This window comes from Nelusetta ayraudi, unplaced genomic scaffold (genome assembly GCF_046127955.1).
Source record: "Nelusetta ayraudi isolate G7.1 ecotype Tasmania unplaced genomic scaffold, CSIRO-AGI_Nayr_v1 ptg000002l, whole genome shotgun sequence".
In the NCBI taxonomy this organism is placed as follows: Eukaryota; Metazoa; Chordata; class Actinopteri; order Tetraodontiformes; family Monacanthidae; genus Nelusetta; species Nelusetta ayraudi.
This window is the reverse complement of record NW_027466052.1, coordinates 9,318,486-9,333,806: the sequence shown is the minus strand read 5'-3', so window position 1 is coordinate 9,333,806 and position 15,321 is coordinate 9,318,486. Positions and strand designations below refer to the sequence as shown.

The 15,321-nt window shown below is 45.1% G+C and overlaps 1 protein-coding gene across 1 annotated transcript in view; it reads left to right on the top strand.

Annotated features, from left to right (window-relative positions):
- Positions 1–965: 965 nt before the first annotated feature.
- The window catches only part of galnt18b (UDP-N-acetyl-alpha-D-galactosamine:polypeptide N-acetylgalactosaminyltransferase 18b), a 62,452-nt gene continuing 48,096 nt past the window's right edge, over positions 966–15,321 (top strand). Inside the window, exon 1 of the mRNA XM_076022510.1 lies at positions 966–1,473. Within this exon, the coding sequence (XP_075878625.1) occupies positions 1,236–1,473 (238 nt within the window). The 5' untranslated portion in view covers positions 966–1,235. The remainder of the gene's footprint in view (positions 1,474–15,321) is intronic.

Here is a 15,321-nt window from a genome sequence, read left to right as displayed (position 1 = left end):
CCACATTTGGTGCCAATGCGGATAATTTGCAGGTCCAGAAAACCAATGAAGCTTGTGAAAATATTAATAACATTGTTTTAATCCAGGTCCAAAAAATAATTTATGACGATATATTGAAGTGTCTTCCTTTTCCCCCCATTGTGATATATAACACGTTCAGCCTGGCAGTGTGCGCGACGACAAAGGCTGTCATTAGGAAAATAATCTTCTGGTGGTAATGACACTTGAGAATAATGTCAAAACACAATCAAGAGTAATGTGGAAGATTAAAAGAGCTCACATTCATTCCTATATGAAGTCCTGAGGACGTTCAGCATGCAAAATGCCATTTGGCTCTATGTGCACCCCTCACCCCCACCCTAAGCACATAGATTCGTCTCCTGCTGATACAACAACAGAACATTTAACTTGCATTCTGTGTGTCTCAGTCAATGGACTGCTGCGTATTTCAAATCGCCAATTCCTCTGCTGCTGCACGACCCACCAGCTCCTCCTCGAGTGCATTAGCAGCTGTCGCTACTTGATCCAGAACCACGACATGACCCCGCCACACCTCTTATTTCCTGCAACAACAACAAAAAAAATCAGCACCACCGCCAGCTCAAATCAGAGGGCAGCAACTTCAAAAAAAAGAAAAAAAAAAAGAAAAAGAAAAAAAAAAAGTGTGTTACTAACGTTTCGCAGCTTAGTGTGAAGGAGGAAGAAATTAGGAAAACTCTCAGATCGGATCAGTTCTGACTTGGGTGCCCGGCGCGTTGGAAAGCGCTGTGACCGGATCCACTTTGACACGGAATCAGCGCGCAGCGGAGACGGCCGTCAGCCCGCTCCATCCTCTCCCATTGGCTGCGCGGCGCTCGGCTCGGCGCGTCTCTCCCCTTTCTTTCCATTCCGCACTTGCGAGTTGGAGCCGGAGCGAGACGTGCGCCGCCTGAACGCGCGAGCCGAGCCGAGCCGAGCCGAGCCGAGCAGAGTGTGTGGGGGTGGGCACGTTCACCTGTAGATATTTGACACCACCAGCAGCAGAAGCAGCAGCAGCAGCAGCACCAGCTCGTTTGTTGCAGCGTCATTTGGAGAAGGAACGCTGTGCGCAAAGGCTGCGCTGGGGACGCCGCACCGCCGCTGGAAATAACTTCCTTAATCCAGTTTTCTCGCCTCTTGCCTCGCGGGCGTCTCGTCGTCCCCGCGCGCTGCTTCGCCGACGGTCATCGCGCGGTGCCGCATGCAGGGATGTCGGCATGGCTTGCGCCAGGAAGACCAAAACTTTGGTGTCCACATGCGTGATCCTGAGCGGCATGACCAACATCGTGTGCCTGCTCTACGTCGGATGGGTCACTAATTACATCGCCAACATCCACATCAGAGTGCCCGTGCCTTCGCCGGAGAGAAAGTTGGAGGGAGACAAGAGGGGGGACACCGTCCGGATCATGGAGAGGCTCGATCGGCTCGAGAATGTGGTCAACCAGCACATACAAGGTAGAGAGACGCCGTCGCTTCTGCTCTGCTGCGCGTGCAGCCTCCGTGCGGCTGCAAGTTCAGAGAATGGCCCAGCAGTGTCTTACAGTAATGACGAATGTGCGGGGGGGAAGCGGTTTGGTGATTGAGGAACTGGGTGTTCAAAAACGTCGGTGCGCGCGATTTTTAACAACTGTGGGTTTCGTTGACAACAGCCATGTGAAGTTGCTGGGCACGTCCGAGGGTCTGTATTTCAGCTCAAGGTGTCGAGAGACCTTCGACATCTTCACCTAAAGGCCCAGACTGGTCAGCGATTTAAGTAAAAACAAGCAGAATAAAGAAATGAGATCTATACAAAGAAGAGGTCATTTTAAGATTTGGTTTGTTTTTGTGCGGGGGCAAACTGTTTCGTGATCACTGGGTTTATATAATGCTTTTTTTTTTTTTTTTTTTTTTTAATTTGCTTGTGCATAATTTAACTCCAACTTGCTCCCCACTTTTTGGAATCTCTGGAATCTCCCTTTTATTGAATTCCTTCCAGTCTTCCCTGCATTCCCGGTGTACATAACCCACTCTCTCACTCCCCCCCCTCTCTCTCTCTCTGTCTCTCACTCTTTCTCTCTCTCTGTCACGAAATATTTCTCCCCGCCTGTGTATTTCATAGAAGCTATTCTCGTCACCGCGGGGGGCACTCACTTTGGCCAGGTCTGAAATTGAACGGACACAGAACTTGTGCACGAGTGACACGCAGACAAAAATCTGCTCCCATCGCTGTGAGCAAGATTTTCTTTTCTTTTTTTTTTTTTTTTGCTTTTTGCGCTAAGCTTGGCTAGGCATTCCTCCACGGAGCCAGCTCTCCAATTTCAGCTTGGCACCCAACGGCGTCTGCGAGGAGGAGGAGCTCCGTGCAGGTGACCCCAGCGACTCACCCACAAAGTGCATTTTTATAACAGCCTCCGTCACTGTGACAGCAAAAGCTGTTTTCATGCTAGATTTGCTGCTAAGGAAATACTCTGGAGGCTCTCCTGCGAGATCAGACATGAAGTTCGTCAAACAGCTTTCAAAGAATAGTGTGTATTTTCTGAGACTTTTTTTTCCCCCACCAAATGTATTTTTTTATTTTGTTTTTCCCGACATATACAGACAACGCATCCCTCGCCAACAGATGTAATGAACAGTCTAACATCATAGGAGATTAGAGGATCAGAAAAGCCCCCCCCCCCTCTCCATCTCTGTTGTGTAAACACGAAGCCACCGCTTAGCCCGACATGAAAGGATGGAGAAGGGAGGAAACATTCAGTCAGGCTATGTCTGAAGCCTGGAGTGGAGAGTGAGCCTGCAGCACCTCTAATGAACACTAATTAGCACATTTTGGAAGCAACTGAGCGCTGACAAAATTAGTCCCCACAATTTATGTCCGTACAATTTTTCACGCTTGGTTTCTGAGCACACGAAACAAGATTCAGCTTTGTTAAAAGGTGAGGTGAGGCGTGCAAGTGTCCGTAAGTAGACAACTTCCTGGTTTAGGCTCTTCTGTGCTAACCAACGAAGCCGGAGTTACTATTGCATTTTCGATACACGAGAGCAACAAGCAGCAGAAAAATGACTCTAACCCTCTCAAAAGAAGCCTCTTGGCATCTTCATCTCTTGATAAGACAAGAGGCTTTATGTGTGCAGCTGAAGCATATGTCTTCTTTGAATAGAACTGCCCCAGTTCTGAGTTCCTAACTGGGTAGCATAACCTGTGTGGGCAGCGAAGCCTGCTCTATGCTCAGGGGTGGACCGGCCATCTGTCATACCGGCCTCTGTCCCGGTGGGCCAGTGCCTAATGTGGGCCAGTCAGCAGGTGGAGTTTATTCATTTATAAATTCAATTTCATTGTTTGAATTCAATTTTGGCCACACAACTCATTGCCTCATTGCCTGAGTGACCAGCCCGCCGTCACAGTCCATCTGCATGTCAACAACTGACATTCTGTCAACAACTGTGAGTCACAAAGTTCCAGCTGGGCTGGTGACACTCAAGTGAGCAAAGCTAATGAGCTAGCCTTTGCGAAGAAAAACAAAAACACTGAAGCAAATAAAAGTTTTATATGCAGAGGCTGCTCAATGCACATAAACTCAAAGGTCTAGATCTCTGAACCTGACAGCGCGGTGGGCCAGTCTGGGCCGGGGATGTTGTGCCTGCAACACATTTGTGTGTACTGTCAACAGGAAAAGGGGGCGTGGCTTTTTTTTTTCTTATACCTTTAAGCAGGTTGTAGCCTAGCCAGCCTTTGTCATTGTGTGCTCTCCTGCTAAAATGGAATTAGTTGTTGTTTTGCCTGAGTTTTAGACCCTGATGGCGAAAATGGCAACATCGAAAGTCATAACAGAACGAGCAACCCTATGGCTGCTGTATCCCACTTGAGTGGAATAAGAATTTGATTTGGGAGAGTACTTTTCTACCCTGCTTGCGTGCTCTCAATGAAATCTCCCGGGTCACAGCTTTATCAACACGGTCAGCCCTCAGCCACAGCGTTGGATACTCTGCCTTCCTCTAATATGTTTCGATATGAACCCACTGCAGGTGACGCGTCTCGCATTAAAAGTGTTACTTTAAATCTTCAGGGTCGTCAGCTCGAGGCCTTGAGTGCTGCGCAGCAGCGTATTAATCTGTTTTTGGGAAAATGCTGGAGAAGAGGCAGAGGATGTCACGAGAGGGCCCCAGAAAAAAAGAGAAGAAAATACAGCTCCAGCAAAATGACCTGCCACTTTAAGTGCCAACCATATTGTCTGGGTTTCCCAGATAATTGCTCTATACGCATCAGAGGCAAACATAGAGCCCTAATCCGCAAGTGTCTGTATGCGTGCGTGTGTGTGTGTCTGTGTATGTATGTGGCCACTGGCGTCAACAGTCAGCAGGCTGCAGGCAGGGACAGGGTCATTAAAGCTCTTTGGGCATCTCTGAAAACACACCTTCATCTTGCACTATTGCATCGTTGTCATATTTATTTCTTTTTTCAATTCAGTGTCTGTGCACTAAGGGAGGTCTTGGTGCAATAGTCAGCCTTACACACACACTTACTTATCCTGCACTGTGGGACCAGTGGGAGCTGCCTCACCACAAAACACTGCTGCTCGTGAGGAGGCAACATTTTCCTGCTGACTGGCCAGCTGTGGATGGCCAGGGGACACGTCTCTGCCGTCAGCCTCCCCAACCCTCCGAGGAGTCGCAAATGTTCCAGCGCTCTGGCTGCGCGCTGAAGTAAAGTGGACTGTTATGTTACCAGGGCGAAGCAACGTGGCAGCGGCGCGTGAACTGTCAGGCGCTGGACAGGCTGACACACGCCCAGCGACGGGGGCGGTTATTGGCGCTCTGAAATCTGCAGCGCTTAAGTGAGGGTGCGTCGCGGAGAGTTTTTTGGAGATGGGACAGCTAGCTTTAAGTCCTATTCTCTGGGCTTGGATCGGCATAATTCTTTTTTTTTCATTTTGCATTTACAAATGAAACGTTTCAGCCCTTGTACTTTCATAAAAATGTTCAAGCTGTTTGGCACTGTGAAGAGACGGCAACAACAAAATGTTGTTTTGCGTCTGTGAACAAGGCTAAAGTGAACGGTTTTCTAAAGCGTAGCCAGGAACCAGTGTGTCTGACAAAAGAAACCTGTTGAAATAAAGAGCCTTTTTTTTTTTTGCTGGCCAATTGCTTGTTTTTATTTGGCAATGGCCCTCCACCTGGGGCCTTTCAATTGGAACAGAGAAAATTCTAAATGAATATTTATAATGTAAGAGCACAGACAAAAAGCAAAATTAGAATTAGCACTGATAAAAAAAAATAAAAATGGAATGGTTTGTTTACTTTTGTATGCTCGTGCACTTCCCACATCATGACGTTGCCAGTGGAAGGTTTGCACTGGTAGTCAAAGGAGACCAGGCTGTGTGAAGTGTGTGTGACCTGCAGTTTTAACCTGCTTGTGTCATTGCTGCCCTTCACCTGCCTCAGGTCAGCATGGAGTTTGTCTCAGTATTTCAGCCTCAACCGGCCTTGAAGACGCCTCAATATGAACACGATGATGATCTATCTGCAAGCAAAAGTGTCATGGAAATGGTCCGACCAGTTTGGAGGCCACTTTGGTTTATCCATCTGGTTTATTTCCCAGTACAATGTTGCAAACCGGAGTTGAGTAAGCAAAATAAAAAACGTGTGCATGCACATGGACGTGTGCCTGTGTTTGAATGCATGCTTGTGCTTGCAGGCAAAGGTGAGCTCCAGAGAGTAGGCTGTTCCTTTGAGCTTCTTGGTCTTCTGGGAAAAAGAGCTGTTTAAAGACTCTTTTTATTCTTCTTCAGAAGGAGGGAAACTTGCTGGGGGTTTTTTTGCTGGAAAATATCCCATAGTGCTGAATTGAGTCTTTTGTGTGAAACAAAAACAGTGTAATTTGTGTAGGCTTTCTGATTGACTTAGGGTTTTAATACTTAAAGAAATATACAACAGAAAGACTTGCAATATTTTCTCCCCTCCTTATTTTTATTTATTTATTTATTTTTTGGCGGTGGCCCGTCTCATTAATGCGATCTTCTGCTGCTGATTTTCTTTTGACGACGCTTACTCACGTCCTCCGCCTGACAGATGCAGCGCGACGGCTCAGCGCTAGGATATCGGCGGCGCTGTGCGAGCATCGTTGTGCGGGGGTTGGATGAGTGGGCCTCCCTCTTAAGCTGCTAATAGAAAGTAGGTCTTTGGTAAACAGTCAGACACTCTGAGTGGCTCTTAAGTGAGTGGCTCGTTAAAGGTGAATAACGAGCAGGTGTGTTGGCAGGTGCCGATCAGCTGACTGAGTGCCAGAACAGCTGAGCCAGTGGAGGCCAGGTGCAGGCCTGAGCCACTGGGACAGTCTAGACAGGACTCGTAAGATGATGGATGGTAAACATGATAAATATGTTTTTGCCTCAGCGTGACTGAAAACTCCCTTAGCTTTACATTTTAATCTCACATCTTGACATGCTTGATTTCCCTAGTTGGAATTCTAATGAAAAGACATTTCAGTGTCAGAATCCTCATAGATATATAGATAGATAGGTAGGTAGGTAGGTAGGTAGGTAGGTAGATAGATAATCTTTGACGAGAACATTTCTATTTCAAAGACAGTTCTATCTGCAGCAGAATGACAGGATGCAGGGGAAAAATGTTTTGTTGGGGGAATATTTTAGTCTCGCTAAGTTGACAGAATTCCATAACTTATTCAGTAAGCAGCCCTGTACACTGTGCACATTTAGCCAGAGAGAGGGAGAGAGGGGGAGAGAAGGCGGCATGCTTATTATAGGCCAGGCAGCCAAACACCCTTTAAGGATTTGGTTAATTCCTCACTGAAGGGGGATCGCGCCGCTCCGACCTTGGCATCAGCGGAGTAAATAGAAAAGTGGGTTCAATGTTATTTCTAATCGATACAGATGAAATTATTGAGAGCGTGGCATCCGTAAACATGACGCAGTGGAAACATTACGAGTCTGATTCATCTGTCAGCACTTTGGGTTTTGCTGCCCGCGCGCAGCGACGCCGTGTGTGGGAGAGAGCGGCAGCAGTGATCGCACCCACTCCAGCGTTCCTCTCGGTTGTTCCCATAAATCCTGGACTTATTAAAACATAGAGGGCTGGGAATGTACGAGGGGGATTGTTTCGTAATGAAAACAATTAATTATCCTTGCTCCAGAGGGCTAAATGACCTTGTATGTAATAAATTACACCATAAAAGACACAGGGCTGCCAATTCAAAGGTCTTCCCCTGACACTTTCTGTTAAATGGATCAATTCACTGTTACAAATAATCTCTCCTTTTGTGTGTGGGTTTTTATTATTATTCTTTATACCTCCTCTGCCCCGAGAAGTAGAAAACTACTCTGGAAGGAAGTCTAGGAACTTTACACAAAGTAAAACAACAAAATCATTTATTTCAAGATTTCTTTAGAGTGATACGTCGTGCAGCTGCAAAAGACATCAGTACAAAACCATGTCAGTATATTTTTTACATGCACCCTCTCAGCGTTCATGGTAAAATCAAAGTCTTGAAATTGATGAAAAGGAGATACACACAAAATCAACTTGGCAACTCTTCTCCAGGAGAAGATAAATGACTTCTTTCCCCACACTGGTCAGTCCTGCTGCTGTTAATGCTGCCAAAAAAAAAACAACACTTTTATGAGGCTCTGCAAGGTTTTTGTCTTCTTTAACTTGCCTTCATTAGCAGTTAATGCTTGTTAACGCAAATACCTTACCAGCCAATCACATGGCAGCAAGTCAGCGCATTAATGCAGGTGGACGCCGTGAAGATTTGCTGAAGGGAGCTTCAGAATGGGGATGAAAGTGGATTGAAGGGACTTTGAATTGTTGATCTACTGGGATTTTCAGGCACACCATCTCAAGGGTTTCCTGAGAGAATATGGCACCGAGAACGGAAGCTATCCAGTGAGTGACTGTTGTGTGGTGGGAAATGCCTTGTTGATGTAAGAGGAAAGTGGGCTGACTGTCCTGACACCTTAGAGAGACAGGAAGTACTCACACAACTACTGGTTAGCCATAGCTACCAAGCAACGTGTACCTAATAAAGTGGCCTTTGAGTGGCTAATGTGTGGAGTCAGTTCCCAAAGGCAAACTGCTCCCACTCAAAAAACACTTTTTTTAAAAAAAAAAAAAATTAATGAATTTGTGCTGCAGGAATTTTCCAAAGCAAAAAAAAAAAATCACAATCGTCCTTCGCATCCAGAGGACCGTTGCAGCGAGGAGACGGCGGACCTGAGCTGTCAGAGTTCTTTATGGCTCCGTTGGAGTCAGCTGTTCTGGTCCTGGTGGCAGGGAGTGAGACGGATTGCAGGGTGAGAGTCAATGAGACAGACGTGATTACTGCAGCCTCATAACAGGGTTCGTCAAAGCCCATATCAAAATATATTATCCCAGCTCTCGTGCCACATTACTCTGGTGCAGGGTGGGAGCATCACTCTGGCGCTCCCACTGTTTTCGGTAATGTCGTGTCTTCAGTCCCAGGAAACACCAGCAGATAAGGATTATAAGATTATTTCAGATTTATGGCCACGGGGTGTCGAGGGACTTTTATATATTAGAGAATGTTTGAGAATGAGTTTGCTTCTTGTCCAGTCTGTGATGAAGATATCTTCTAATGAATCGGTCTCCTTTGATTTCAAACCGCGTGCTTTTCTGTTTTTTTTATTTTTGTGGGGGAGTTCTTTCGTACATTTGCAGATTATCAGTGTGTGGAGGATGTAACAAACATTGATTTGGTTTTCTTCAACAGCTGACCTTTGGCTCAGGGTTGTGTTGATTGCATCGAGAGGAGATCAGGCGATCTGTGATTCAATGAACTCAACTCAGGTTTTGGGGATTTGTTTTGGCACTAATTATCCAATCAGACATGAAATGTGGATTTACTGCAAAGCATTCATCAGTCGCTATTTCTTACTTCATAGAGGGATTTAGTCATTTTTCATAATGTGAAAAGTGGCATCAAATTACTTTAATTACTGTCTTTCAGTGTTCAGTGTTCTCAGCCTTTCAAAATAAATCTTGCAACCTTGCAACAAAGTGCTTGGCAAGTTCCTAACGTGTGTAAATACTTCTTATATTGGATCCCCATGTTCCCGCCCCCCCACCCCCCCCTCATTTCATTAATATTTCCACACCTAAGTCCTTGTAGCTGTGCACTCAGAGAACTTAGTCACACCTTTACCCGTTTACATTATACATGTCTCTGGGAAAGCTTTGCAAAACATAAATAAAATAGGGTGCCAAAACTGCAGATCCTTTTTTGTCAAGCGCTTAGTGGAAACGGTGCTGAGGAAATATTTATGTATGTGTAATAAATGTTTAACTGAGTTGGCTTCATTTCTTTTCGCAAACGCAGCATATGCTTTTGAATTTGGATCGTCGTGACACATTTTGTGACACATTTGGAAGCAGGCCGAGCAGGAAAATAGTCGGAAACTTTGGTGAGGTTTTAACGAAAGAAAAATAATTTAAAAGAATGGGGGGTGCGGGGGGAATCAAATATGCACATTGAAGCAACCCTCCTCTGATATTAACCTAATCCCCTCGGGAAGTTGAGCCTTGCTCTTTGAGGTTTCAAGTGACACTTAGTGGAATACTTTCTCATCACACAGTTCAATGCGTAAATAAATGACAGGACACAAAAATGAAGGCTTTACAGTTAAGGTAGAAATAACCAATAGAGAGCTAGTGACTCACGACTGTGTGAGTTTATTAAAAACACATAAATCTGCTCCTTTTTCTGACAGTGAAATCCATTTCCTGTTGTAACTCTTGAGGTTTTACAGCTTCTTTTTTGAGCGGCTTCAGATTGTCACCTTTTGATTCCTCTTCATTAAAACAAGCGCTTATAAAAGTGTTTCATGCCAAAGTTCCTCCACACGGGAGAAGATTTATTGAGCAGCCTGGCTGTTAAAGAGCATCTCAGTCTCTCGGCTGTGGACGAGATTCAGCTGTCCTCTTATGTCACCAGACCAGCATCAAATACCACATGGAGTTAAGCTCTAAGTGGCGCCGAGAAGCTAGGTCTGTCAATAAAAATAGCGTAGTCTGCCATGAAAATATACTACACTTAAGATTTTTTATTTGTTTGTTACAATTGCTTACATTTGTTCATCAAAATCATTTTGCAAAAATAAAAGTTTCCATTCTGCTATGATTTGACGCTTTTTACCATCCTCCACATGTTCCTACGTTACCTGTCGTTGTCGTTGGGACATGTGACCGCCGTTTCATTTGCCTCTTGTGGATCGTTTTCATTTTCCAACACAGAGTGCTCAGGGTGATCAAACGTCCTGCTTTCACATCCTGTTTTGTTTTTGTTTTTTTTACGTCCTGGTTTTCGGCACCCTTGTATGACAATGGCTCCAGTGTTGCTCAGTCAAAAACTGAATCGCAAAAGTTAAAAAAAAATATGTCTTTGGATCTTTTTTGGGCAAAAAAGAGCTGCCGTAGCTGCGAGGTAGTTCTTTTGTCAGCCTGGAACAGAGCGTTAGCGTTAGCATTAACCACCAGCAACTAGCCAGCGGCCTTTTTGACTGAGCCCAGCCTGAGGCGCAAACATTCCCCTGTCACGTGCTTTAGTGTCAGCCATGTGGCGGGTAGCGATAAGGACAAGAGCGTTTCACTTTTTTCCATACCGTCACAACTTAATTATGTCATTTTCCGCCGTGAGAGACTGTAGGTTGTCCTCCAAACAGTGACTGCACGGTGGCAGGGATGCAGAAAACAGGACAGAGAAGTTCGACGCCTTCTCCCCTATGTGCGCTTTTGTTCCTTTGAGTTATTTTGGATGGTGCACTGAGACAGCTGCACCTTGCCTGGAGACGCAAACAGCTGACACACTGAATTACACCTGTATCTTATCCTCCTTCCTCCTCGGTGTATTTGAAAATGATGCAAATTAACCAGATGGGCTCTGACAGTTTTAGCTGCTTCTTTGTTTTGTCAGCTCGTTGACAGTTCCTTGTTTCACACGCATGCACCTGCAAACGCGCACGCATGGAACACACACACACACACACACACACACACACACCCCCACACCCCCACACACACACACACACACGCATTGTCAAAGCATATACAGTATATATTGAGTGATTTCTTGACATTACATAACGGAAAGTATTTAAAAATCCATAACTATTACTCTTAAACTCATTCTATCATTTGTGACAGTATATAATATTATTGCCCCATCCATCCATCCATCCATCCATCCATCCATCCATCCATGCCCCCTTCATCCATCCAATTTTTTTAAATCCCTGCTTCCCCTGGAGTCTAGAATGCTGGAATCCGTCCCTGCTGTCACATAGGGACAAGCAAATGTTTAGACGCACTTTCACGCATTCAGACATTTCCGAGTTGCCAACTGCATGTCTCTGTCGTGTGTGGGAGGAAACCTCGCTTGTTGAATTGGACAAAAGGTACAGGTGCCTCTAGACTGGAGGTGTGTGTTTGGGGGAAAGGGGGCGTCCCTCACACCCTGGCTGGTTATGTGAGTTGAGCTGCTGCCTTGCTGTGGTCTATGGTTGTGATGCGGCTTGTCCTTCTGGCACCACCAACCGTGTTCACCACATTCAAGGTCCCTCAAATCCCTTTTTTGTCCCCATTCTGATGCATTCTGAGTTTGAACTGACCACGTCCACATGCCTAAACGCGCTGAGCTGCTGCCATGTCGGTGTCTGATTAGCTGTTAGTTAACGCTGCACATGTTGCGACTGGCACCACAGTGGACGCTGCAAACCTCTCACAAATTTCAACGGAAACGCGTCATATCCGACTTTCAGCTCGTATGGAAAACCGTCCGTCAAGTCGTCACAATTACGGCTTCTAGAGCGGCTGAGTTCAAATTTAGCTTGACATTAGCATTTGACTCCGCTCATTATTTCGCAGCAGAGTCACGCACAGACACTGTGATTTGTGTATGACTCATTCGTTGAACGCAGGCAGTGTTTTCCTCCCCTTTTAACCAGAGGCTAAGCATTATTTCTGCCCCTTTGCGCGTGTCTTCAACCCCAACAGGTGATACGAGATGTGCAACACATTTAGTCGGCTGCTCGTGCATTCGGAGGCAGCTCGGGGCTGTTTTTCCTCTGTTTGCTCACAAATGAGAATCCTGGTTCCGGCTGGCTTCTGACTCTGATGCAGCAGAGGTTAAAGACACGCTTTTAGGACATTTCAATTTGTCATGTTGTGTCAGGTTTGGCCTTATTTTCACGGTAGCATCTCATTTCAACATAATTCAACAATTTTCACATTTTTTATTCAGTGGCTTTTCAAGACAAAATTGCATCTTTCATCCTTCAGTGTCTGTTTTTATTTTTTTATAGTCAAGTTTAAATATAAGTTTTCTATTCAAGACCGTGCTGTTTTTTTTTTTTAATCTTCTGTTTACAGCGCTGAATTTCTCAGGTTTCTTCTGCGATTTCCAACCTGCTGCAGCAGTCTTTTCGTTTTCTCTCCCGACACACAAACCAGACATGCGTCAGTCAGAAGAGATATTCGCTCCAGCTAATCAGTGCACAGTCTGACTGGCTATTGTGCGTGTCCCCACAGTCCCAAAAACCGAGCCGGTGGTGCTCATTTGTCAAACACAGGCACAAGCAGAATAGCTGGTGTGCAGCTCATTTGCACACACAGATCAACATTTTTCAGTTTTGGTTGTGAGAGTGGAGTTTGGATTCTGAAGGGTGGCCATCTGCTTTGACCAGTTGGCATGTAAAGGAAACATGAAAAAGTAAGCTATTCCATCCACGATTTCTGACAGTCACATCAGATATGCCATTTTTTTCCCACTCTGTTTACCTCTGCCAATCCATGACCTAATTGTTGACTTAAAAGTTGCTCAGCGAGAGCTCTGGCATTGTTTTGTGCTACATTTGACAGATTAGTATCTTCTTTCAGAATTAGCAAAGCTGCTAATCGTTATCATATCCACTCACCAGTTGCTATAACAGGTGCCTGGTAACTAGCGGGCTGCACCTAATTAAATTGTCAATGAGCGTATACCCCCCACATGCACCGTCGCGAATGTTGATGATTCAAGCGGAGAAGCTGCCGCTTGCGAGAGGTTTGAAGTTGAAGTTGAAAGTTTGGTCTCTAAAAAACGAAGAGAAGGATAGAAAGCTGTTATTGACCTTAACTTTACGGGGATAAATATTGATACCTGGCTGCCAGTTCTGCCTGAGTCGGTGCAGGATCGATCAGTCTCTTGCTTCTGAGGTCTGGCTAACTTCTTCCAGCCGAGGTCTGGCCTGTTTTGTTGCTGTTGACATTTTTATCAATATGAGAATAAAAACAGTGATGTAAGAGCCAGGACTGCGTGCAATATTCTGCAATATACAGTACCGTCCTGTATAGCCTGGGCAAAGACTCAGCAGGTGTGATTTCCTTCTGGACTCGCTGCTTCTGGCTCTCTACGGTCGCGCGCGCACTCTTTCACACTTTTGGCTTTTAACACGATTTTCTTCTTTCTACTCATTATCACTATGCAGCTCAGAGGAGCTTTGTTTATTTGCCCTAACAGGTGGCAGCATGCTGTAAAGTCCAGGCGTGAAGCAGGCTGTACCGCTAATAAATAGAACTGTCGTCATAGTGAGGTGATGTTTCTCAGCCGCCTCATTTATCAACGCCTTGTCATTTGTGCGCTCGAACTGTCCAGACACACACGTGTAAGAATCAAACGTGGCAACTGGCACAAGGTGATTTTCACACCTCAATCCACACTGGTTTCTATATCAGCCAGGGCCAGTGGCAAGACAAATGAAAACATGTCACATGAAACAGTGCTGGTTGAAAAAATACCCTTTTATTGTTACATTTTCTGCTATAGAATTCATTCAGTCCACAAATTCAATTTTCATGCTATTGAATGAAACGCTGTTTGTTACAACTTAAAGTGATAGGGGGCCAGTCGCGCTGAAAGATCAGAATGGGAAACGTCAAAGGACTCATTACAACTTTCCTTCAAAAACTGTTGAATAAAAATACTACCTGAAGCTGACAGCCAAGTGTCCCATAAACATGTTCTTTAATCTTTAAAATGATATGGAAAAAAGTGATTAAAATACACAGAAACTGCTGCAAATTAAATAACTTTCTAGTGTGTACACAAATGTTCATCGACTAAAAATGGTTGTATTTATGTTGTATCTTCAAATTCACACAGCAAGATTACAACCTTGACAATTTCAAAAGTCCTTGTGACTTTTCTGTCAAACCAGTGATGTTTCTAATTCATCACTTTAGTTCCACTGCGTCCAAATCAGCACCTGAAACAGCCAAAGACACTGCAGTGAGTTTCACATCAACTTTGTCAACAGCTTTGTTTTGTTTTTTTCTTTTAATACTTCTTTGGATACCTGGATGCAGTTTGACGCACAGGTCATTTCTCATCATTCAAAGGAAAATGGAAGGACCTTGATTGATGTTTGTGATTCAGACCTTCAATGCTGCACAGAGGATGTGGAGAATAGAAAGTCACTCGTCAATGAGGCAGCCACACGATCTGTGCGCACTATTTTTCTTTCCTTTTCTCATTCCCTCTCACCCCCCCCCCATCTCATGGAAATCAGTGCTGCCCTCCACAGTGCAGCCTCTCTCCGCTCTAATCGTTCCAGCGTATGACACACATCAATAGGCGTCTTGCGTTCGCTGCCTTGCACCCAAAACCGGAGCTGAAATCTCACAGATACAAGTTTTGCTGCGCTGCCCCGCTGGTGTTAATTGCACACAGAGTGGTGGCGCACTGTGGTGACAGTGCAGCTCCGTTAGACATTCAGAAATAATGGATCCTAGTTGCAAAAGTTTAGCATCGTACACTGGAACATCACAAGCCGGAGCAGGCAAGAGTCAGGCCATATCAGATTAATGTCGCCACTAATTCACTGGAAAAGTTATGTGCTTGAGTCTTAACATGTGCATTAGGCTCCAACAATATTAGTTATTAATAACGGAGTGGCTCTATAATCAGATGGGATGGAGGAACATCTAAGTGAACCAAGAGTTGTCGAGGGCGTGCACAGTTCACGTGTCAGGGGAGTGTCGCACCCTCACTGCAGATTAGGGTTTGTGATATTAGAAGCTTCATTAAAGTCGAGTGGTGCAGTGAATCTGTCTGAGAAGTGACCCCCCACCCCCCCCAACCCCCCGCCTTCTGCTCCGGCCTTAAAAAAAAATCCCCACGAGAAAAATCGAGACGCTCCTCACCTGAATAATTGATACATGCCCTTTAACAGCTGCCAAGAGTCCACAAGCAGAAACAAAAAACAAGAAACACTCTGAGTTTACTATTCAAATCTGACTGTGCTGTGCTCTCTAGACTTC